The 24,584-nt window shown below is 41.1% G+C and overlaps 1 protein-coding gene and 1 long non-coding RNA gene across 39 annotated transcripts in view; one reads left to right on the top strand and one right to left on the bottom strand.

The window, feature by feature from the left end:
* The window catches only part of LOC104318653 (uncharacterized), a 541,518-nt gene that overhangs the window by 12,728 nt on the left and 504,206 nt on the right, over window positions 1-24,584 (bottom strand). The window lies entirely within an intron of this gene.
* DLG2 (discs large MAGUK scaffold protein 2) overlaps window positions 1-24,584 on the top strand; it is a 1,018,165-nt gene that overhangs the window by 655,820 nt on the left and 337,761 nt on the right. For 34 of the 35 annotated variants that reach the window (XM_069808461.1, XM_069808468.1, XM_069808464.1 and 31 more), the window contains one exon: window positions 14,640-14,764. In XM_069808461.1, coding sequence (XP_069664562.1) covers window positions 14,640-14,764 — 125 coding nt within the window. Of the gene's footprint in view, window positions 1-14,639; window positions 14,765-24,022; window positions 24,205-24,584 lie in introns of those variants that run through there. The other variant, XM_069808497.1, reaches the window with a different exon arrangement.

The following is a 24,584-nucleotide window of genomic DNA, read 5'->3' as shown; positions in this document are numbered from 1 at the left end:
CATGGGCAGGGACACCTTCCACTAGACCAGGTTGCTCAAAGCCCCATCCAGCCTGGCCTTAAACACTTCCAGGGATGGGGCAGACACAACTTCTCTGGGCAACCTGTTCCAGTGCCTCACCACCCTCACAGTAAAGAACTTCTTCCTAATATCTAATCTAAATCTACCCTCTTTCAATTTAAAACCATTACCCCTCATCCTGTCACTACATGCCCTTGTAAAGAGTCCCTCCCCATCTTTCCTGTAGGCCCCATTTAAGTACTGGAAGGCTGCTACAAGGTATCCCTGGAGCCTTCTCTTCTCCAGGCTGAACAACCCCAGCGCTCTCAGCCTGTCTTCACAGGAGAGGTGCTCCAGCCCCCTGATCATCTTCATGGCCCTGCTCTGGACCTGCTCAAGCAGGTCCATGTCCTTCTTATGTGGGGGGCCCCAGCGCTGAACTCAGTACTTCAAATGGGGTCTCACGAGAGCAGAGGGGCAGAATCCCCTCCCTCAACCTGCTGGCCACACTGCTTTTGATGCAGCCCAGGATACAGTTGGCTGCCTGGACTGTGAGCACACATTGCCAGCTCATATTCAGTTTTTCATCCAGCAATACCGCCAAGTCTTTCTCCACAGGGCTGCTCTCAATCCACTCATCGCCAACCACTCATCGCCAAGCCTGTATCTGTGCTTGGGATTGCCCCGACCCACGTGCAGGACCTTGCACTTGGCCTCATTGAACTTCCTGAGGTTTCACACAGGCCCACCTCTCAAGCCTGTCCAGGTCCCTCTGGATGGCATCCCTTCCCTCCAGCGTGTTGACCACACCACACAGCTTGGTGTCATCGGCAAACCTGCTGAGGGTGCACTCAGTCCCACTGTCCGTGTTGCCAACAAAGATGTTAAACAGCGCTGGTCCAAATACCGACTCCTGAGGAACGCCACTCGTCACTGCTCTCCACTTGGATATCGAGCCGTTGACCACAAGTCTTTGAGTGCAACCATCCAGCCAATTCCTTATCCACCACATGGTCCATCTGTCACATCCATGTGTCTCTAATTTAGAAACAAGGATGTTGTGTGGGACAGTGTCAAGTGCTTTGCACAAGTCCAGGCAGATGACGTCAGCTGCTCTTCCCTTATCCACCAACACTGTAACCCCATTGTAGAAGGCCACCAAATTTGTCAGGCACGATTTGCCCTTGGTGAAGCCATGTTGGCTGTCAGCAATGACCTCCTTATTTTCCATGTGCCTTAGCATAGTTTCCAGGAGGATCCGCTCCATGACCTTCTCAAGGACAGAGGTGAGACTGACTGGCCTGTAGTTCCCTGGGTCTTCCTTTTTCCCTTTTTAAAAATGGGGTTATGTTTCCCCTTTTCCAGTCAGTGGGAACTTCACTGGACTGCCATAACTTCTGAAATATGATGAGAGAGTGGCTTTGCCACTTCATCCACCCTCAGGACCTGTGGATGCATCTCATCAGGTCCCATGGACTTGTGCAGCTTCAGGTTCCTGAGATGGTCTCGAACCTGATCTTCTCCTATGGTGGGCAGTTCTTCATTCTCCCACTCCCTGCCTTTGCCTTCTGCATCTTGGGTGGTGTGGCTGGAGCACTTGCTGGTGAATACTGGAGCATAAAAGTCATCGAGTACCTCAGCATTCTCCATGTCCCAGGTAACCAGGTCTCCAGTTTCCTTCCAGAGAGGGCCCACATTTTCCCTAGTCTTCCTTTTATCGCCAACATACCTATAGAAGCTTTTCTTGTTGCCCTTGACATCCCTGGCCAGATTTAATTCTATCAGGGCTTTAGCTTTCTTAACCTGATCCCTGGCTGCTCGGATAATTTCCCTGTATTCCATGCCCCAAAGATAATGATTTTGAATAAGGATGCAAATTAAGAGTTTTACTCATGTATTTTCTTTGATGTGGGATTGAATAAGAGTTGGAGAGAAAAGATTATCAGAATCTTATAATGGATATAAACATTCCAGAATTTTAATCTAAATGATTAACCGTACATGTATTTCAGTAAAGAAATAGAACTCAAGAATTTTTCAGCTATAGTATGTTAAAAATATGCTAAAAAAATATATCACAAGATGAGAACAACTAAATATACTCATTTCATATCTGTGAATATGACAGTCAAATGGAAAAGAACAATAGCTTAGACAATAGCTTAGAACTTGGGCTTATTCCAGCACCTGTAATACTCAAGGAGTCTCAAATTCCCCTGAGTGCTTTACACAGCAATGCTATAGAGATCATGTGATCTGTCCAAATAAACCCATTTAGGCACACAGCAGTATTTTGACACAAAGACTTAGAGCTACAAACTGGTTTAACCAAGGACTTTCCACGTAGTCTCAAGACACCTGTTGGGGTTTTCATAGCACTGAATTATCAGCAGAAAGGGATGGAAGGTGTCATCCTTTAGAGAGGAACTGAAGTCATCAGTAGGAGTTTTCTTCTTTCTTTTTAATTGCTAGCACTATGTGGTAAAACCCTGTTGGTTTCCATAGCTTCAGTAAACTCAGGTTTCTGTTCCCTAAATCCTTGTACAGAATGTGACTGTCTACTTCTGTCATAGTTACATTTAAACATGTCTTAATTTCCTCAGTTTTTGCAGATAATTGCATTGTGAAAGCTTCAGTGATGTTCACGTCAAAGTTTTAAAAGTAGCCTGTCTCTTGAATAAGCTTTGCTGTTCTTTCAATTCCTGTTAGTGTTTCACTCTTATGCCTATTCTTCCCCAACCCCCTTATGTCTAATTATTGTCACTTAGTGGGTGCTTTCCTTTCCTTGATCTGATTTTTTCACTTTCGATTGTGTAGTCCTGGGAGTTCAGAAAGCTCTCAGGGTCTGGCTGATGAGAAGTCTAGTACTAGCCTGGAGTGACACAGCATGACAACTAAAGATTTTTTTGAAGTGAAGCAAAACCTTTCACTCCCCAGAAGCAACATTTCCCTTCTCCAAAGAACATGCATCTGTGTTTTGATGAAACATTTTTTATATTTATTTTTCTCCCATACTACTTTTCAGATACTCATCAGACTGTGTTTTCTGTGGCATTTGTTTGCTTTCATTGTATGTAGCTAACTTGAAGAGGACATATGTCCCCTAACTTTTCTGTATGAGACAAAATAGGCAAGGTCATGATGCTCCCATGATGCTTGGAAGGACTATTGCTACAGTTCATACTGAAGTAGGACAAGAAACACATTGAAGAAAAAAGTAGGCATACATGTTTGTGACAGCTTGGAAGCTGTTACCATGAGCTTAATAGAGATACAGTAATGAAAACCAAACCTGAAGACAGTTCACATATATCCTTTTGCCTCAATCTGTATACAGGCAGAGGACGCACTAGCATTTTTTCAAGAGATTGCTTCACTTTGGTAGTGGTTTCACTCCTTGTCTAGATTTCCTGTTTTACAGTGTTGTAGATTTCACATGTATTATGAAAAACCAAATCCACTGGATCTTTTTGAAAGTACTCCTTCCTGAATGCTGTACTTCATCTGGGCAGAGCTGAGAGAACAATATCCCTCTACAGATAACAAGTGAGAGTAAGCATACAAAGCAGTTGTAGTCGAAGCAGTTGTACTCGTGTGTATTGTGGTTTTGTAATGAATGTGCTGAACCTGCGAAGGGGCTTGAAAACAACAAATGGCACCGTAAGAGATGAAAATCTGTACCATATGGAGCATAATATAACTATGGAGTCTCAAAACTCTGGCTCTGGGGAGTGTGCCAGCATATGTGGGAGAAGTGAGAATTTCATGAATTATGTTACTCTTGAGTAGATTTGAAAGTACAAAAGAGTTCAACAGCACTCCGATAAATATGCAAATGTCCTTGTTCTCTGAATGAGACAGAAATGAGGCTTTGATGTTTAGGCTTTGGAAACTTGAGCTTTGGATAAAACACAGCAGAAGAAAAGTACAGTATAGTATAGCATGGGAAAATACCTGAAAACATTGCTGGAATGATTTAAGTCTACAGATAGGATTAGATATGGCAGGATTAGAAAGGTCTAGTGTTAGGGTGGGAGATGGCCAAAGAACCACATACTGTATGGCAGGAAATGGTTTGGTCATTTAGCAAGTATCACTTCTTCTTTAGAATATAAAAACAATGCTAGTATAAATGCCAGATTGTGAAAGAATTGCAAAGCAGAATCCTGTCTTGTCTTAAAGATTTTAGAGCCTTGAGGAGGTGGGTTTAACAAACATTTTCTACCAAAATCCTGAATTGGATGGAAGTGTTTTGCATATTATAAAATCACCTAGTCATTTCAGTGGGATGAGGCATTAACTTGTTAAACTGTTGTTTGCAGTGTGGCTGTGTGCTGTTGAACTGGGCATTGTTGAGTGATGGGTAAAACACCCCCACTATATATGTGCCATTGAACTAAGCATGGCTGACTGAAAGGTAGACAAAATCCTTCAAAATCCTATCACTTCACTGTCAGATGGCTAAAAAGAAGGTTGTGGGTTTTAGGTGAGAAGTACTTTGTGGAGAAAAATATTATTGAACAAAGTCTGCAGAAGTACTTAGCACCCAGTGAACTTTCCAGCAACCTCAGGTCATCATCCTCTTCTTGGGCTGGGTATATCTAGAGGTATTCCCTCCATATAACTGTCTTAGGTGCCAAACTAAGTAATCTTACCTGGTTTAGCACAGAGAAAAAGAGAAAGCCTATGAAGGACTATTGCAGAGCAGCAGCAAATCCTGGTCTGTATCTATTCCTCCTGTGACTGTCAACTAGGGTCAGAGTTTTCAATCATTTGCCTCATTTGTGGACTATGTTACTTGATTCACTCTACTTGCCCCACAGCTCTTACTGGGTTTTTTTTCCCCTGTCTCTTGCCAATTAAATTAATTCCCCACAGTTTTCTAAGCTTGACTCATTCACAGCTTTCACTTTCTCATGCTGTTGAGTAGTTCTTGGAAAAACCTAATATCCTAGAACATGGGTGGATGTGGTTTATGGAAGGAGGTGTTACTTTTTTGTCTCATGGGAGAGGGTGTTAATTTTTTACATCTGAAACGGAAGTATCCTAAGGGAAGAACCCTAAGGGGAGCCAAAGCTGGTAGCAGCCTCAGACAGGACTCAGGTACTGCTGTTCCGTAAAACTCTTTTTGTTATTAAAAAGATTCTCTGAGAGAGATTAACTTTGGACTTAAAAACTTGCTGAGTATTCCAGCCAAACTGTTTTGAATATCTGTAAAAACAAGTATTAGTTTCATATTTTACTTTTTATAAGAAAGTTTCAGAAGCATGGCTTCACTTAAGCAGAAAGGTAAAAATTAAAATTGAGTACACAGTGATTAAAAATACTTACTAAAATGTATAAAAAAGTCAAGTTTCAAATTATGTGTCTCGGAGTATGTTTCATAGTTCAAGTAAGGGACATGTTTTTCCACTGTCTGAAATAAACTCAACAGTAGTTTATGAATTAACATTTCCTTACAGTGACATTTACTTACAGGAAGGTGCTGCATTAGAAGACTTGAAAAGCAAAACCAAGTAAATGTCCTTTTCAACAAAAAAAGCATAATTCCTAACCCAACACCACTATCAGAAAAGTATGCATTACTTACAGAGAGTGAGAAAGTCCCCTGCCTGAAAAAATGAAAAGCTTTAGGATTTTGATGCATGTATGTCAAGTTACTGACTGGAAAAGGGGAAACATAACCCCATTTTTAAAAAGGGAAAAAAGGAAGACCCAGGGAACTACAGGCCAGTCAGTCTCACCTCTGTCCTTGAGAAGGTCATGGAGCGGATCCTCCTGGAAACTATGCTAAGGCACATGGAAAATAAGGAGGTCATTGCTGACAGCCAACATGGCTTCACCAAGGGCAAATCGTGCCTGACAAATTTGGTGGCCTTCTACAATGGGGTTACAGTGTTGGTGGATAAGGGAAGAGCAGCTGACGTCATCTGCCTGGACTTGTGCAAAGCACTTGACACTGTCCCACACAACATCCTTGTTTCTAAATTAGAGACACATGGATGTGACAGATGGACCATGTGGTGGATAAGGAATTGGCTGGATGGTTGCACTCAAAGACTTGTGGTCAATGGCTCGATATCCAAGTGGAGAGCAGTGACGAGTGGCGTTCCTCAGGAGTCGGTATTTGGACCAGCGCTGTTTAACATCTTTGTTGGCAACACGGACAGTGGGACTGAGTGCACCCTCAGCAGGTTTGCCGATGACACCAAGCTGTGTGGTGTGGTCAACACGCTGGAGGGAAGGGATGCCATCCAGAGGGACCTGGACAGGCTTGAGAGGTGGGCCTGTGTGAAACCTCAGGAAGTTCAATGAGGCCAAGTGCAAGGTCCTGCACATGGGTCGGGGCAATCCCAAGCACAGATACAGGCTTGGCGATGAGTGGTTGGCGATGAGTGGATTGAGAGCAGCCCTGTGGAGAAAGACTTGGCGGTATTGCTGGATGAAAAACTGAATATGAGCTGGCAATGTGTGCTCACAGTCCAGGCAGCCAACTGTATCCTGGGCTGCATCAAAAGCAGTGTGGCCAGCAGGTTGAGGGAGGGGATTCTGCCCCTCTGCTCTCGTGAGACCCCATTTGAAGTACTGAGTTCAGCGCTGGGGCCCCCCACATAAGAAGGACATGGACCTGCTTGAGCAGGTCCAGAGCAGGGCCATGAAGATGATCAGGGGGCTGGAGCACCTCTCCTGTGAAGACAGGCTGAGAGCGCTGGGGTTGTTCAGCCTGGAGAAGAGAAGGCTCCAGGGATACCTTGTAGCAGCCTTCCAGTACTTAAATGGGGCCTACAGGAAAGATGGGGAGGGACTCTTTACAAGGGCATGTAGTGACAGGATGAGGGGTAATGGTTTTAAATTGAAAGAGGGTAGATTTAGATTAGATATTAGGAAGAAGTTCTTTACTGTGAGGGTGGTGAGGCACTGGAACAGGTTGCCCAGGGAAGTTGTGTCTGCCCCATCCCTGGCAGTGTTCAAGGCCAGGTTGGATGGGGCTTTGAGCAACCTGGTCTAGTGGAAGGTGTCCCTGCCCATGGCAGGGGGGTTGGAATTAAATGATCTTTACGGTCCCTTCCAACCCAAAGCATTCTGTGATTCTATGGTTCTATGAAATTCTGAAATTCTGTCAAATGCATACCAAATCTACGCTGACTTCTGAGGATATAACTTACCTTTGTATTAAAGTATTTTGAACTTTTGCATAAACAAGAGAAAAGCAGCTTTGCTTAAATTAAAGAAAGGTTAGAGTTGACTTAGCCTACAGATTATTAGTGCTCTTAAAAAGATGAAGAATAATTCCCATTGTAAAAGTCAACAGATAACTTTTTAAGCAGTATCAAGTAACAAAGTTGAGAGGGTCTTTGAAAGTTTTAATAAAGGAAGACCAAAAAAAATACAGCATGTGTTTAGAAATGAGTCAGCTATCATTCTGTGAGCTTTCTCTTGACTAAACTTGCTCTGACAAAAGCTGCAAATTTAGGCAGCAATTCATACTTTAAATCCATCTGTAAAAGATGTGAGAGCGAAAAGCATTCCACAGATTCAGCTGTGAACACAAGAGTAGAGGTAGGAAGCCTACAGGAAAAAAACCCCAAAACATATTGAGGTAAAATTATAAGTGTTTTAAGTACACTATTAAGAATAAAGAACATAGGCAGTGTTTTCTGTTTGTGTTTTCTTTAATACATAAAATTCTGCTTCTTATGAACATGTGGTTTGGAAAGAGAAGATTTTTTGTTAAAGTCTCAAAATTTTATAGGGGAACAGAATTATTGCAAGATTACAAATCACAGATTAAGTTATTTATTACCTAATTAACCATTTTTCCCCTATCACTTTTGTTCAAAAGTTTGCAGCACTTTGCAGATGTATATTATTACTGCTCTTTCCCTTTCTTCTCTCTTCCCCAAGCAATAAAACTTTCCAGGAAGAAATAGCAACAAGTGCAAGCTTACAAAGGCAGTGAGGGTCAGGAATTTTGATTCTGTTTTACATGATCTCATGAATGGACATGAATGCTTCACCCACAGACATATATGCTGTGACCGCTCTTAACTTCCCTTGTATTTACTGATAAGCAGCATTTCTTAGGGCCTAATGGAAGAGTTATACATTTCTGTGATATTGTGTTTGGATTTAAGTTTACTGTGAAGTAGGAAAACAATCTTATATTATGGAAACTTGATGTTCTTACTTGGATAAACCCCCTGAAACCAGTCGAAAGCATTGTAATTGACTTATGTCAATTCTTTTATTTACATACTACTGTTTTGTTTATTATTTGCATCATTCAGCACATTACAGCTTTATTAACACTGACTTATACTCCTTAACAGCTAAGCAAAATGGCTCCCTTAAACCTGTAAGTAAAAAATTTATAATCACAAAGATCATTTCAGTAATAGAGGCTGTGGGAGTATATGTTGTCGACTGAAACAGCTTTCAATCTCTGGAAACCATTCTGTGAAATCCAGTTCCTCATTCTGTCTTGGACTTTTTGCTGACTGATGGGCTCTATGAAATAGGCTTCCTGGTACACTGCCATGACAGGGTGAGGTTGCAGTGATACTTAAGTGAATTCTGTGCAGTTCATGTCTACTTTTTTTCTAACTGAAACGCCGGAGAGCTTCAAAATCATGTCACTTCAGAAGATTATCAGAAATTCTTTTAGGAGCCCTGAAGTAATTAAGTCATTCAAAAAGTGTCAATGTGAGTTCTTCTGTCACCTTATTGATTAGAATTAAAAAAAAAAAAAAAAAAAAGAGGAAATTAAAATGGAAGAGAACTTCTATGTGATTGTGGTATTCCTATTTAGTATGGTAAAATACAAATCACTTGGCCCTTATACAGGGAAGAATTCAGTCTGCTTCTGATGTGCATTTCTGATCTCATTTCTGCTTCTTGGACTTACATTTTTCCATGATTTTGGTAAAGACTGAATGACTTTACATCCTTTGTCATCAAACTGCTCTAAGGCGAAATGCAGCTCTTGAGCAGAAAAAAAAAAAAAGAGGCACAAGAAGGAGGAAATAATTTGTAGAAGTGTATGGAAGGCTATCATCCATGGAGAGCTGTAATGTCATGGGAAAATAACTTCAGAAGTTCTCAGTGTTGACTTAACTCTGTTTCCATGGAAGTCAGTGTGCGGCACTTTGGAGGATTACTCTCTGGCAAAATAAAAGTGCTGCACCTATGAAGATGCATACTGTTATATGGCTGCTCATACTTGTGAGTAAAAGGAGAAGAATGCAAGATGGAAGGGTAAGTAAGAAGAAGGATGGGTTTCATGGCCTTCTGGCTACCCAAAACCATTACCTGCTGCAGATTCTTATTTTTGTGATCTTTATGTTGGCAGTATAACAAGTCTTGAGGGAAGAGATTCAAACTGGCCAGAACTTGCAAGTTTTATTTTCTTTCCCTGGCATGTGAATCATCCATCATCTTATTCTGACCCTAAGTGTTGAGTTTCAGTGTTTGCAGAAGGTATAACACCAGTCATCTGAAGCGATACTCTGTCTCTGTTGGAGGTTGACTGCCCCTCCAGGGCCAGAAGAATTACAGCCAGGCCTCTTCCCTGCTCAGGTTGAGCTGTAAAGTACTCAGCTGATCCTTGTGGAGGTGCAAAGCCCCGTCTGAGAAAGGCATAAAGGAGGCAGGCTTGTGTAGTAAACCTTAAGAAGAAGTACTGACCTTCCCTTCAGAGGCGAACAGGAAAGAGGCCTCTGGGGCTGGGCTGGGAGAAATTATTTTGATATGGTAGTTTGACTTAAGTTTCTCTGTTTGAAAAGTAAAGCTGAGCCAAGAGAGAAATTTGAACTTGATGGTAAATCCCTCAGAAGCGTGAGATATCCAGCATGAACAGGAGGAAACTTAGGCAATGTTTTTTTAAGCCAAACTGGGCATGTTATACTATGCTAAGCCTTTTGTCAGGCTGTGTGCATGACTGAGGCCTTGCAACAAAAGGCAGGGAAGCTAGTAAGAAACTAAACTAACAATTAAGAAAATACGTTCATGCATCTATTGCTGAGTAATTTTATGCAAATCTTCCCTGTATAGTCAGTAACTAATTATATGAGGTTTTTATAGTAGTAGCAATTGAGAACTTAAAGAGATGGCAAGATTTAGGTCAAGAGATAATTTAGCAAATAGGAATTGAACATAAAATTATTTGGATCTGGACCCTTATATATTTGGACATGTGAATAATGATGTTTGAGCAATGCCATTAAAGTTAGTAGGTCTGAGACTTGTTCAGTGGTTTTTGTCCCTGTTATGGTTTAAACCCAGCACCACGCAGCCACTCGCTCACTCCTCCCCGCCAGCCCCGGTGGGATGATGAGGAGAAAATAGAAAGAAACGCTCATGGGTTGAGACAAGGACAGGGAGGGATCACTCACCACTTATGGTCACGGGCAAAAGACAGACTCAACTTGGGGAAGAAACAAAATAAATTTAATTCACTACCCATCAAATCAAAACAAGGATAATGAGAAGTAAAACCAAATCTTAAAACACCTTCCCCCCACCTCTCCCTCCTTCCCAGGCTCAACTCCACTCCCAGTTTTCTCTCCCTCTTCCCCGCCAGTGGTGCAGGGGATTGGGGAATGGGGGTTGCAGTCAGTTCATCACACATTGTCTCTGCTGATCCTTCCTCTTCACACTCTTCCCCTGCTCCGGTGTGGGGTCCCTCCCACAGGAGACAGTCCTCCACAAACTTCTCCAATGTGAGTCCTTCCCATGGGCTGCAGTCCTTCATGAACTGCTCCAACGTGGGTCCTTTCCACGGGCTGCTGTCCTTCAGGCACGGACTGCTCCAGTGTGGACTTTCCCATGGAGTCCTGGCCATCTTGGGGGGCATCCATCCCCCTGCTCTGGCGTGGGCTCCTCTCTCCCCGGGCTGCAGGTGGGCGTCTGCTCCCCCGCTCCCCTCCCTGGGCTGGGGGGGGACAGCCTGCCGCCTCACGGCGGGCGGCGGGGGCATCCCCTCCTCCTCCTCCTCCCCTCCTTCCTCCCTGCCCTCCATGTCTGCAGGGGGGTTTCTCTCACACCCCACTCCCCTCTCCGCTGCAGGTTCCCCTCCTTCACTCCGCTCTCCCAGAGGCGCGACCGCCATCGCTGACGGGCTCGGCCTGGGCTGGCGGCGGGTCCGGCTGGAGCCGCGGAAGCTTCCAGCGGCCCTGATACCAAAAAACCCCGCCACACAAACCCATAACAGTCCCCTACATATGTTTTGGGATTTTTGGCTAAATCTCTTCTAAGATAGAAGAATCCTGAAACAAAGCAGGCAAGCATTTTTAGGCCTAAATATGAATCTCAATTAAAAATTATCAATGGAGTATCCCATAGGAGGAAGACTTCTGTTGCATTACACCTCTTCTCCTCTGTATCAGCTGCTATTAGTTCTTATTAGACATTTATCTGCATTGTCACCAGGCCTCTGAGCTCATTGTTAAGTTGCTTTGTAAGCATCCAAGAGAAGTAAGGCTTGGAATAGAAAGAGGGCAGTGAATTAACTTGACAGATATTTATGGGGAACCACTCCCAAACATGAGAGTCAGCATGAGAGAAAGCGTGAACGTTCCACCTTGGAAAATGCAGTGGCTAAGTGATGGTTTAGCTGTTGTTTTGGGCAGGCAGATATTTTCATTGGTTAACGCGAAATGACAGGGAGACGGAGATATGCCAAGAAAAGCTGTGAAGATAATTAACACACTTTTTTTCTGGCATGGGGACAAAGGAGATGCAAAAAGTAAAGGGTGGGGAGCTAACCCTTGCAGAAAGGTTCAGGAAGTGTTGTGCTAGTAGACAGTACTTAATTGGAACTTGGAGTTACAGCTCGTCAACTGCAATGAGTTTTTAATATAACAACCGTATGCACACTAGTAAGATGGAGCATGAGGGGAGACGAGAGATCTGTACATCAGTGTTGCTGCTCAGAACTAAAATACTTTTAGCTTTTAACCAGAATGTTCCTATTGCATTAATTTTCAACCCAAGGCTCTTAAAAGGCTAGTTACCCATGAGTGATGGTAGCCATGCTTTTAACCTTGTTGTCCATGAGCTAAAGTACAAAGACAGAAGATTCTTCCATGCAGCCAATGTAGACCCTTCAAGAACCACAGTGAAAAAAAATTGTGTAATTGCTCTTAGCTTTTGCAGTGCAGTTTCTGGTGCAAGAAAGCCTTGCAGGGATACACCCAGCTGCAGAAGCAGCTAGTGTCTGACAGCATGTAGATCCTGTTGATCAAGTCAAGGACTGCAGCCAGAATAATTGCTTGAAATTTTCTGGATACAGAAATGCCAGTGAGGAGTGCTGCCCTGTTCTTTTAAAAGGTTATTCCTAAGGGGCAGAATTGGAATAGTCTTGTAGTATAACAGATGTACATTTATGGATAAATGTCAAGGGCTTGCACTGATTCTCCTGAGAAGTCTGTAGCAGTTTTACCACATCACTGCTTACAGTCAGCATTGCTATATTTTTTAGCTCTAAAAAGTTAATGGAAAAAAGTATGGTAGGAGGAAAAGTGCAGGGGAAGTGTGAAACCTTTTCAGAAATTATTTCCTGCTAAGAAATCTAATGAACTTTATGTGAAGAACTGTAACAGCTAAGCACACCCCACATAACAGGCAAGCTTTGATAGTTTTTAAAGCTCTTCAGGCACGCTTTTTTATTATGATATAGCTGTTTGTGTTCCCTAACCAACTAAAAATTATGTCGAGATTTCTCCTTGCTACCCTGCTCTTCCTCTTTCCCTATCAAGAGTAGGTTTTGGGGATTTGGAAATCCACCTCTATTCGGAAACACAGATTACTGCATATTTTTTAAATATCTTTGTAGCTAAGAATAAACCCAACAACTTTATTTTCATTTTTCTAGAGGGTTTTTTTTCCTTAAAAATCAAGTATTACTCAAACTTTCTAGATATTTGCCCTTGGTTTTAGTAGTGTTTAAGACTTTTTTCCCAGGCTTCCTGAAGTGTGTATAAGTACACATTTTTTCATTCTTATGTGTTGGAAGATTAGCTTCATTAATAATATGACATATAGAGAAACTTACAGGAAAATATTCTTAAACTATTTTTAGACTGCATGTTGTTGTAGAGTGCACTGTATAATTAGGCATGTGTTAAAATATTGGGAAAATAACCTGAATCTGAGATGATCCTAACGATGAAAGGGAGATTAAATCAGAGATTTATAATGCTGGCCTGGAGATGTTTATTAACTCTACAGAAAATATATACAGGGTGTTTCAGTATTATAATGTTTTTTGTATTACAGCTTGCTGAGAAGCATTAAGATATGTATAGTCCTAAATCCTTCTCCTTGGATTATAAATTAGTTCAGTACTGAAAATTTATTCACAATTATATGCTGATAGAAGAGCTGCAGATTGTGTGTACATCTCTTGAGTAATGAGAACTGCATCGCTTGCGAATGTAGAATACTGATAACGGAGTTGAGAATTTGACATGCTGCAGGCAGGCAACATGCAGGCTTTCACACACAAAATGCATTGCACGCCTGACCTACTAATTGAAGTACAGTTCAAAAACACAGAAATGAGATTTGTTTAAAATTAAAAAAAAAGTATAGAGGTGCCATTTTTATTAGTAACTCTTCTCACTAGGACTGATCTGGATACCTGTCCACAAGCAGCAGTGAAGGAAACAAACCCCCAATAACCTGAGAAGTTAATGAAATAAAAGTATTTTTAGTGCCCTGAACATATTTCATTTGCAGTAGTGTACATATTCTGCAATATCAATAGTGTTATATCACTGTGATAAGCCTAAATACCTGATTATAAAAATACTTTGGGATGAGAGACACTTAAAGGATCAAGTATTGCATTGAATTTTAAGACCCCCCTATGCACAAAGGAAGGTCTTAAACCTGCATCTACTTTTCTACAAATAAGAAAGAATCCTTTGCAAAAAATGTTAGTTTATACAGAAAAGCATAATAACTAATATATACTTCCAAAAAAGGGTTAGAATTGTGGTTTTGAATTGTATGTGAAAAACAGTGACTTAATTTGCAAATGTGTGTATGTGTGTACCTGCCTATTTATCCTTCATGATATTCTCACAAGTAGTAGAAGCAAGTAGGGTTGCTGAGTAGACTCAATAATGTGTCTTTCAAACATTTCATTCTAGCAATCAGTAAGATGAAATAAATAGTCTTGTGGATTTGGTGTTTTTTAAAGCATGTGAATCTGAGCAGTGATCACTTTTCAGCAGAAAATAGTGTACTAAAATACTACTGTTTATAAATGACAGTGTTTTTTAAAGTCTTTTTCAAAGCTCTGAAGTGTTTAGCCTCTAGCTCTCATTGACTTGGATAAATTCATACTGGAGTTCAGATGATAATTTATGTGACTGCTTTTGAAAACAAATTTAGGTCAAATCCTGTTTCTGTAGGAGCATCCATTAACTCTGCCAATAACTCTGGGAAATATTTGTGTTCACAGCCTCTGTTCTTTAACTGACAGTTAATTTTTTCTGAGTCACCTGCCTTCAAGTATGGAGTTGCCACATAAAGTGCTTTCTTTAAGAAGCAAGGATACTTTGCTCATATACTGCAAATACATTCTGTAGAAATCTAGCATCTGGTGATGCATTTACTTTTTTTTATTTTTCCAGGGGAATTCTGGCCTGGGGTTCAGTATTGCTGGAGGAACAGATAACCCACACATTGGGGATGATCCTGGGATATTCATTACTAAGATTATACCAGGAGGAGCTGCAGCAGAGGATGGAAGACTCAGGTAAAAACAAACTCATTATGTATGTTTGGAAACAAAATGCATCATTATTATAAATTATTCTCTGGGAGTCAAATGCCAACTGCGTCTTTCATGGGGTTGGGGAAGTAAATGACATGACTAGAGTCTCCTTTCTGCTAAAGTAGGAGAGCTGATTTAAGTAGCTTAAAGCAACTGAATAGGGTTAAGTCCTGTATAAAGAGGTATTTGCTAGTGCCACCTCCATCTTTGTACCAGTCATTTCATTTAGTACAAAAGGCAAGATGGGGACAGGAGGAGGAAACAGGCATATCGGCATGAAAATCTTCTCTGCTTGGTCTTTGTATGTCCATGGCTGAAGAACTATGCATTGGTGTAATACATTAAGGCTATCAAGACTTCCCAAACTACAGAGCTATTGCTAAATAGTCATAGTTATTTGTAGATGCTTCTTGTTATTTGACTGCAGTAGTGAGGTGTGCTTACCGCTGTTTCCAAACATTTTTTGTGCCTGTGCTCTATATTCTGAGTCACCTCTGTAGTAGTCTATTGCTGTAGCTCCTGAGATGGACACACAGATCACTTGTGGTTCTCAACTACCTGAGATGGTAGCACATCTCTTAAACAAGAGGAACCACAGAAGTGCTTGTTCTTTTCTTTCCTTACGGACTGAATGCAGAAAGGCTTTCGTCTATCACAGCGACTGCCACCCATCTGTCAGTTATGAAGCCTGCTGATGCTTCAAAAAGGCAATTTAGCTGGAAAGACCTGGGATAAAATTCTGAAGCTTTCATGATCTCAGCACTGGAATCTAAGCTCTGGGAGCCTTTGCCAAAAACAGATGGTCTAAAATTCATGATATGTGACCAGAGGGTAGCAATAACTTTTTTCCCAAAGCCTTTTCCTTTAATTCAAAGTTAAAAATAGGGGAAGTTGGCCAGTTTTTAGAGCAAGTTTTGGATATTTCTTATCCTGGGTTAGTAATCTGATTTTGGAAATTATTCTTATTTTTACTGTGATAGTGATGAGGAGTCATGGTGGTTGGCAGTGCCTGAAGAATTTACGGTCTAAATAAGATTGCAGGCAAAAGGAGTAGGAATAATCTCATGTAACTTTATGACTAAAATGCAGCTATCTACCCCTAAGCTAGTCATAAAGCCTCCTAATAGTCAGTGAAGAAAAGCCTAAGCATTTCTAGGTTGTGATTCATCTCATCCTAAAGTCAATGTCTAAAATAGAACAGAAGAATCACATCTCAAAAGGGCCTATATTTTCACTGGTGACTCAAATGAAAAGGATTTTCATCAACTCGTTCAGCTGTAGTGATCTGTACTGTAAATGTCTGCATTGGGCCAGATGAGCTTCATGCAAAACAGAGCATGAGGAAACAGCAGTACTTGGAAATCATGCTATCAAATTTGACATGATGAACAGCATAGGGGGATCTTAAACCTGCATCTACCTTTCTATAAATAAGAAAGAATCCCTTGCAAAAAATAATATCTTTTTAGTAGAGCTTTTAATTACTTTTGAAACCTTTTTTAGTTTAAGCTATTAAGAAGACAGAAGCCACTGAAGTATTTTGTTGTGCTATCTTTGTATGAAATCAAATATTTCATAACTCATTGCTATACTAATTAACTACTGTAAATTTAATTCACGATTATTTAGTAATTACTGTGTTGTAAAGGTCTTAGACCTTCTAACCCCCCCAAAAAATAGCATACTAATGCAATTCATTAATCCATATTAAGATTAGACCTGGCAAACTTTGTGTTTTGCAATGGAAGTTTAGTAGTACAAGTATAGTTATCTTATTACTCAGACTTAGATAATATTCTTACAGTATTTGTTAGCACATTTTAATGTAAAATAATTGATAAGCATATATTTGGCGTGGTTGTTTTTCCTATTCTTATTTGTAAACAGATTTTTACAAAGACTCCTCCTTTCCTTGCTTTATCTGATAAGCGGGTTTCACTTTGCTACAATGCTAGCAAAGACACAATCCTGTCATATTTTAGGAACACCTGAAAATGCATTTATCAGTGATCATTACTGATATGCCACTGAAGAGAAGAGCTATCCTGGGACAGTCTCCACTGACTTACATGATAATTAATTTTACGTAACAGAGAGATTATCGGCTAAGGCCACTCTACAGGAACAAAAGCTTAACAACATGCAGTAACATCTGCCAAGAATAGCGATAACCTAGGTTCCTAGCAAAAGCCCAATTTTGAATTACCTGACAATGGAAGATTGGTGTTTATGGACAGAAAAACTATATACTTTGTGTTCATTTTTGCCTCAGACTCTGCCTGCAGATACTCTATATTATATAGCAGGGTGGACTGTTTGAACTGGCTTCTAAATCTACTGTCTGTTTTTAAATCATAGAAGCCTGTAAAATCACTTTTACTGCATTTTACATGAAGTCCCTTTGATCTAACTTAACTGAGTGAAGTTCTTCAAATAGCGAGATTGTGAAAGCGACCTGCAAGACATGGATGTAATGCTACAGACCCTTGTAAATCTTTTACGTGTACCTATGGGTTGGCAAGTGGAGGAGCAGGTCAATTGGAGCTTCACGTAAATCCAACAAAAGCAAATGCAACCTCCTGCACCTGGGAAGGAGTAACTCTTTAGTGGGCAATTTATAGTTTTAAGTACATAAATATCAGGTATAAGTACCTGATGGGAGGGAATAAAGACAAAGGAGCCAGACTTTTATCAGTAGTGCCTAGTGACAGGGCAAGAGGCAACGGACACAATTTAAAACACATGAAATTCCATCTCAACATCAGGAGACACTTTTTTACTGTGAGGGTGACTGACTCTGGGCACAGGTTGCCCAGAGAGATTGTGGAGTCTCCATCCTTGGAGATATTCAGAACCTGACCAGACATGTTCCTGGACAACCTGCCCTAGCTAACCCTGCTTCAGCAGGGATGGTTTGATGAGATGATCTCAAGAGTTGCTTTCCAACCTAAATGATACTGTGATTCTGTAATTTGCACCTGAGTCAGCAGTGTGCCCTGGCAGCAATGAAGGCCAGCATGGAGGTCAGCAGAGATGCACAGAGGAAGGACTAGAGGCAAGAGTCACACGTTGCAATGAGGGAAATTCCAATTGGGTCTGAGGAAAAAAACCAATCTTTTTAATGAGGATAGTAAGGCACTGTAACTGCTGGTTCAGTAAGCTTATGCGATCTCTGTCTTCAGAGGGATTCAGAATTCATCAGGACCAAGTCCTGAGTCATGTGATTGAACTTTCAAGTTGGCCCTGCTTTGAGCAGGAGGTTGGACTAAATGACCTCCAGAGGTCCCTTCCAACCTGAATTGTTCTCAGATTCTGTAGATTATTCTTATATGTAAAACCTGCGTGAGAGACTGGAACAAAGGTGATTAAGTTCCTTGGGTTTTTTCCCTTTAGTGGAGAACAGTATTTGTATTGACAGTAGGTACAATGCAGAGTGTGGGTTTGTACCTCTTCATGGCCCATATCTCTACAGCAATACTTAAAAAGTCATAAAAGTTAATCAGCCACTTTAGACTACATTCATTTCAATAAAACATTACTGGTTTTGAAAGACTTCTTGAACTTCCAAATTCTAATAACTACTATGTTTACATACTACCCTCCCTGAAATGCACTGTTTTCTAGAACTAGTATAAGAACAAATACACTGCATAATTCAGATTTTAGAAGGCATTTTAGGTAAGTACACTGGCACAAACTCCTAATCTTGCAAAATACAGAAAGCTGTAGAATCTTTTGTGATGTCCATATAATATATAGAAAATAATTTCATATATAGTAAATAATTTTGTGGAATACAAAATAATTAATTTTGGATTTGATCAGCTAAATGTGACTACAGTAAACTTGGGACTAACTGAAAATTGGTGCTTTTCTGAATGCTGCACACCATGTTTCTTTGAAGCTTTGAGTTTCAAGTCGGTGACAGAGAATATAAAACCTCCAGAAGCAGAAACCATTCCCACTGAGTTGAAGGAGAATTTCTCTCAACAGTTTGATCTTTTAAGACTTTGATGCATAAAAACTTCTGCTTCTATCTCACAAATGTCAGTTGTCCATGGGCAAACATCTTCTTTTTAATAAAGAAGCTCTGAATTTAGACTTCTTTTACTCTCTGGAAGAAAGAGAATTCCAGTAATTTATGGCTCAGTGCTTTTCTTGTTTTATTTGAGTTTGTGTCAGAGAAAAAAAATACAGTAGTTGGCTCAATTACTAGATAAAGCAAAGAACTTCAATATACTATCTCAGCAGTTCCTTCTATTGACACTTATTGATCATAAGTGTAATTCTGGCTTCTAAAAGGCAACACACATCTAAAAAATTCATCATACTCTGTGAAAACAAAAGTGATCAGCTTATGGAACTAGAAGCACACTGCAGTGGTATAACTTGATTGAAAAAAAAAATAGTAGAAGAATAATGAAAAGCTTTTAATTATGACCAAGTTTAAAAGAGCAGAGACTCCCAAAATATGAATTTTTTTCAGCAATTGTAAACCAAAAGTGTTTTGAGTCAAAAATCGTTCTTTCTGTTTATAGGTTCTCATAGTCCAATTCCGATTTTATGTTGGAGGTATTTTTCTCAAAACTCTGTCTACAGGAATGAGTAGGTCATAGGAGTTCCTTATCTATTGCTTTCAGAAAATATGCTTTTCCTTTTGTGAAGGCAAGTTTGAAAATGTGACTTTTAAAAGGTCTTGGGATCTAAAAGCAAATAAGAGTCTTGGATAGAACAAGGATTAAAATATTATGTTTTGTAACAATCTCATGGTCATAGGAATCTTACTGAACCCATGATTAAAAAATCAGTTACTTCATATGTGACTGAATATGAATGAGTTTATTCGCAGGAGCGCGAGATAGATTTGGACAGCCTTGAGCTCGAATTTCAAGGGTTAATGTTGTACCAAAGATTATCTTGGTATTTGAGACTGAGCTGTAGTTAAGAGGAAAGAGGGTTGATGTGAGGGGTGAGACAAAGGGAAGAAAGTGGTTGTGCCTGCAGGCACATTGCCCTGGTAAGCTGCCTGGACCTGTAGCTGTTTCATTCATTCTTTCTTCTAGGAAACTGGTTTCCAGTCTCTTTCCATTTGTGAAACTATCAAATTTTTTTTCCTTAGAAGTGTGGATATTTGTAAGGAGAACTTAAACACGTTGAGAAAAGTACATCGATTGAGAGTTACCTTTGGCAGACTAATCAGAAAGAACACACTATCTGAATACCATAGGTTAAAAACTACTGAGGCTGTGCAGTGTTTATCTTTCCCTTGTAAGTATGTCTTTCCTGATATTACTTTAATTACTGATTGTCAGGAGTTTTAGGATTGGGAAACTGCAGCATTTTTAAGGCATGCTGTGTTGTTCTACCATCACCAGCTACCACAGTAGTTAGCCCCATTGGATTTGTTTCCCCCAGCTCTCAAAGTGATTTGGTGTGGGGCAAGGAACATAGTACGCGTGCTAATGGGAGGAGACAAGAACTGAAATAACTTGCCCTCAGTCATCTAATAAATCAGGGAGAAAGCTTGGAATAGAATAGCAATTCCTTCTCATATTTCTGTGCCTTACAGGCTTCAGTTAAATGCCTACCAGCAAAGGTTTTAAACAAATTAGATCTGCATTCCCTTCAGTTGTCAACTAACCCACTGTGATGTGCCAAAGGATTATTAACTTAGCTAGGTATACGTAGCAAGAGAGGAACTCTGACGATAAGACCCTTTCTCATGCATATTTTAATAAAAAATAAAATTAAGAAAAATTAAGGGTAAAGATTGCATTCTGATCAGATTTTTAAAAATATTTGTGTTTCACTGAAGATGAACCAGAGAGGAAATTTTACAACATCATGCTATTCATGCAAAGCTTGAAAACTGGAATTAAGAAACACCCTGGTATAACTATTGTGTGCAGTTTACCTGAGAAACTCAAAGGAAAGAAGAAATGGACGAGAGGAAACAGAAGCAAGTCCCCACTTGAGAGTTGGCTAGATAAAGGACACCCTTCCATTTTTGCCCCAGAGCTGACCATGCTTTGCCTCTGATGAAAAGTCTGAAACCTAAATCCCTCTAGCAGCAGCAGGCACACAGTTGTTTCCTGTTAGTATCCATTTGTAGGTCTAGATTGCTTACTAAGAAGTGAATTGGGAGTGATAATAGGAAAAAAACTAGAGGCTTTTTCAGATTAATGTGAAGAGCTATTCCCAGGAGAGATAATGTTCTTTACAAGTGTGTCATGTGTCTCTAATCCAGCTTGGGCAACTGGCTTTATTTCACCATCATTATATATCAAAACAGAAGTGTGTCTGCTTTGTGATTCACTGCCTAAGTCCCTGTTTGTTAACTTCTGATCTTGTATTAAGCCTATCAGTACCAGGTCTATGTGCATTGCAATGGCATACAGCTTGTTCAGGATGTTATTGTAATTACAGTGCTGCCACAAAACACTGATTCCTATCTGCACTGTTTACAGGCCTCTGACAATGCTATTAGTTCAGTACATAATTTAGTAGTAAGTTAATAAAGAGGCATTCACCCCATTAGGCAAAACATGCTTGCTTTGCAGACAGTCATAAATTAGATTGTGAATTATTGACTGCTCGCTCTGTCCTGGTTTGTGTTAGGAAGTTTGATCTTATTAACTCTGTTGGTCTGTGTATCTGTGTGTATCATTTTTTGAGTGACTGTGGAATTAAAAAAAAAGATAGAATTACCACAGGGGAACTAAATGAAAAAAGGCAGGTCACAAAATGAAAATCAAATTTTCATACATTATTTTTAAAGTTGAACATGTCTTACCATGGCTCAAGTTTTAAATTATCAACTTACACATCTTTTCATCCGTGGAATATATTACCATGTAATTCTCTTTGTTGCCTTCACCACTTCACTTTTCTTTAGCTGAATCTTTCATTTTCTCTTTTTTCTATGTGATGTTTGCATTCCTTACTTGGTATTGCAGAGCCCCAGTGTGTCTTTGAATTTGATTGTATTTCTGCTTTTCCTATGTAAAAAATAATTTGGTAGGCTGTAAAAATTCTGTTATGTGGTGCAAGAAAGGAAAGATAAACTATGTTTTAACAGCTGAATTCTCCGGTAAAGAGAACAGAATTTAATGGGAAGAAAAAGGTACCTCTCTGGCTTGTGGTATTTGAAACTGCTGAATTTTAGGAGCCTCTTTATGGACAGCAGTGATGGACATTTTTGTAGATGTTTTCTTTTGTAACACAAAGGATCAGTTTCTTCCCCCTGTAAGTTTCTGAGCTGCTTTCCACTAATTGATAGCACTGCTTGTGAATAACACTTAAGCAAAGTAGCACGTTATTAGGACTTTAGATACACTGCAGTCACTTAATGCCCATTGCCCTAGGTATTTCATGCAATGGTACTGAACTGGTTAACAGGGCTCTCTCCCAAGCATTCCTTTAGTTCCCATCCTGCCTGAAATTACAATCGCCCCAGAGTGCTGCAGCAGCAGAACAGCACCATGCAGCCAAATCCAAGTGATTATTTCATCAACATGTTTGCACTGCTACTGCAGTTATGAATTTAAATAGCTCAGTGATAATTTATCTGCAGTAAGAAGCCTTCTGTGGTTACATACCTTAGAAATCATTGGCTCTTTATGGAGTCTAGTGTTAGCCAAGGAAGAAATATTTCACAGCTGTTCCTGTACTCGACAGGTGTAATCCTCTGGGGTACTGCTGAATTCTTCGTTTCTTTCAATTCCCACCGAACCTGAAAATAAGATTTTGGATTAAAAAGAAACTCACTTAACTGTCATAAAAAAAAAAATTAAGTTCCTTATAACTAGCAAAGATCTAGTTCTAAAACTTTCAAGAAAAAGCTTGGTCAACTTTTTGCTTCTGACAGCCAAAACCACTAACACACGTGAGACAGTCTGTTCATACGCTGTCAAAACTCTTGGCTGTGGTCTGAATGAACAATTTGGACTTTCTGACTTTAGCCAAACCATATTTCCTGATAGTACCTCATCATTGTTGTCACATTCCTTACTCCACTTCTAGTGCAGATGTGAGAGCAGGGGTTTTAAATTTATTTCCCCATGGCATGTGAGTTTTAATATCGAACTTGCAAGATGTGCGAGTACTTTGTTTGGATGTGTTGCTTACATCATGCCATTCTGCATGTTACTCTGAATCATACCATTACGAAAAGCAAGCTTTTTTTTTCTTTTCTACTTACCTATTTGCATTCTGCTCAAAGTTGCAGCTAGCTCTGCGTTAAGCGTGTAGCCGAATGGTACTGATGCTCTGAAGCTGCTGAAGTTTCTTACTGAACTTGAACTGCATGTTTTCTCCTCCACTTCTTTTAACGCTACAGCTTTGTTTGGAATAGCTATTCTCAATCAAATCAGAGCGGAAGGGAGGGTTTTCTACTTGTTAGTGCAAGCACCTGGGAGGTAGGACTGCTTCGTTTTGTTCTCAACTTGCTATGCCTGATCTGTGGCAACAGTTTTCTTCTTTTGTGCTAAAGTTTCCCCATTTGTAAAATGGGTATAGTGATCATTATCTTTGCCTCACGGGGTTGTTGAGGAGTTTAAAGGAGTTCCTATTTGCAAAGCACTTTGAGAGCCCCAGATGAAAAGTGCTTGTAAAAATACTGAATCCGGACTTGCCTTCTGGGTTATCTGTTCTAACTGGTTTTCCTGCACAAACCTGAATACGCTTCAGACAGCGCTACTGTCAGTCGGGAGGATTTTAACCGCGGGTGAGGAACAACCGCGTAGCTCGGCGCATTTAGCAGGCAGAGTGTACCTCAGTCCCGAGGAAGCGCCTCGTCCATCCCCAGGCTGGACTCGCCGAGGCCGGGCCGTGCCAGCTGCTCTTCCTCGGGGCTCTGGGCCTCGAAGCCCCCGCATGGCGCTGGAGCCAGCTAAACCGGAGGGCTCGGGGGGTAAGTCAGGGCTGCGAAGCCACCCCTGCCCTCCACCACACCTACGGAGCCTGGCCTGGGGCATCCTCCTCTACCTGCAGCTGGGAGGAGCTTCCCAGCTTCCTGGTGCCTTCCGTCACCTGGGAACTTACCGGGTTTTGTTCTGCGTTCCCCTTTCTTTACCTCGACACCTTCCTCTCGCAACACCCCCCAGCTACCTCCGCCTCCTTTTTCTCGTTCTTCGCCTCTCCGCTGTCCCACTTTGGCCTCTGGCTTCGAAGGGCAGACGCGAATCCTGGTTCTGTGAGCAGAAGTCTTCCTTCTGGCCACCATTAGAGGCTGCTGCCGGAGCCGCCCGGATCAAGCCGAGCTGCCGAGCGAGGCTGGATGCGCGGGGAGTCGCGGCGCTCGGTGGCTAGCGGGAGTAGTTTCGGAAGGAAGGCGTCGTACATGGCAGTGGCGGGAGACGAGACGCAGAGGGACTGAGGATAACTGGGGAGGCAGAGAACGGACGGAGGAATGGGAAGATGTGGTAAGAGCGAAGGATACCAAAGCTGGAGACTGAGCCGGAGGAGAAACGCAGAGGGAGGAGGAATGCCGGGTGGGAGAAGCAGCTTAATTCGGGGAGGGAGGAATGGAAAAAAGGAAATAGTAGTTCCTATAGCTCTCGCGAAAGAGGTTAATAAAGAAAATTTGACCCAAGTTTGAGAGCCTTCTGGAGGCCCTGCCAGCCCCAGGGTCCTGCCCACCCTCTGCACTCCCCCTCCCCTTCCCCTTCCCTTTCCTTTTCCTCTTCCCCTTCCGCCCCTGCCAACAATTCACCGCCTGCTTCCTCTGCCGTCCCCTCGCTGTCGTGAGCTCGTAATCAAACACGTTTAAGCAAAAAAGCGGGCTGGTCGGGCCTACCGGCTG

Source organism: Haliaeetus albicilla, chromosome 20 (assembly GCF_947461875.1).
Source record: "Haliaeetus albicilla chromosome 20, bHalAlb1.1, whole genome shotgun sequence".
NCBI lineage: Eukaryota > Metazoa > Chordata > Aves > Accipitriformes > Accipitridae > Haliaeetus > Haliaeetus albicilla.
The sequence above is the reverse complement of the archived record's forward strand: the minus strand, read 5'-3'. Positions and strand labels throughout refer to the sequence as shown.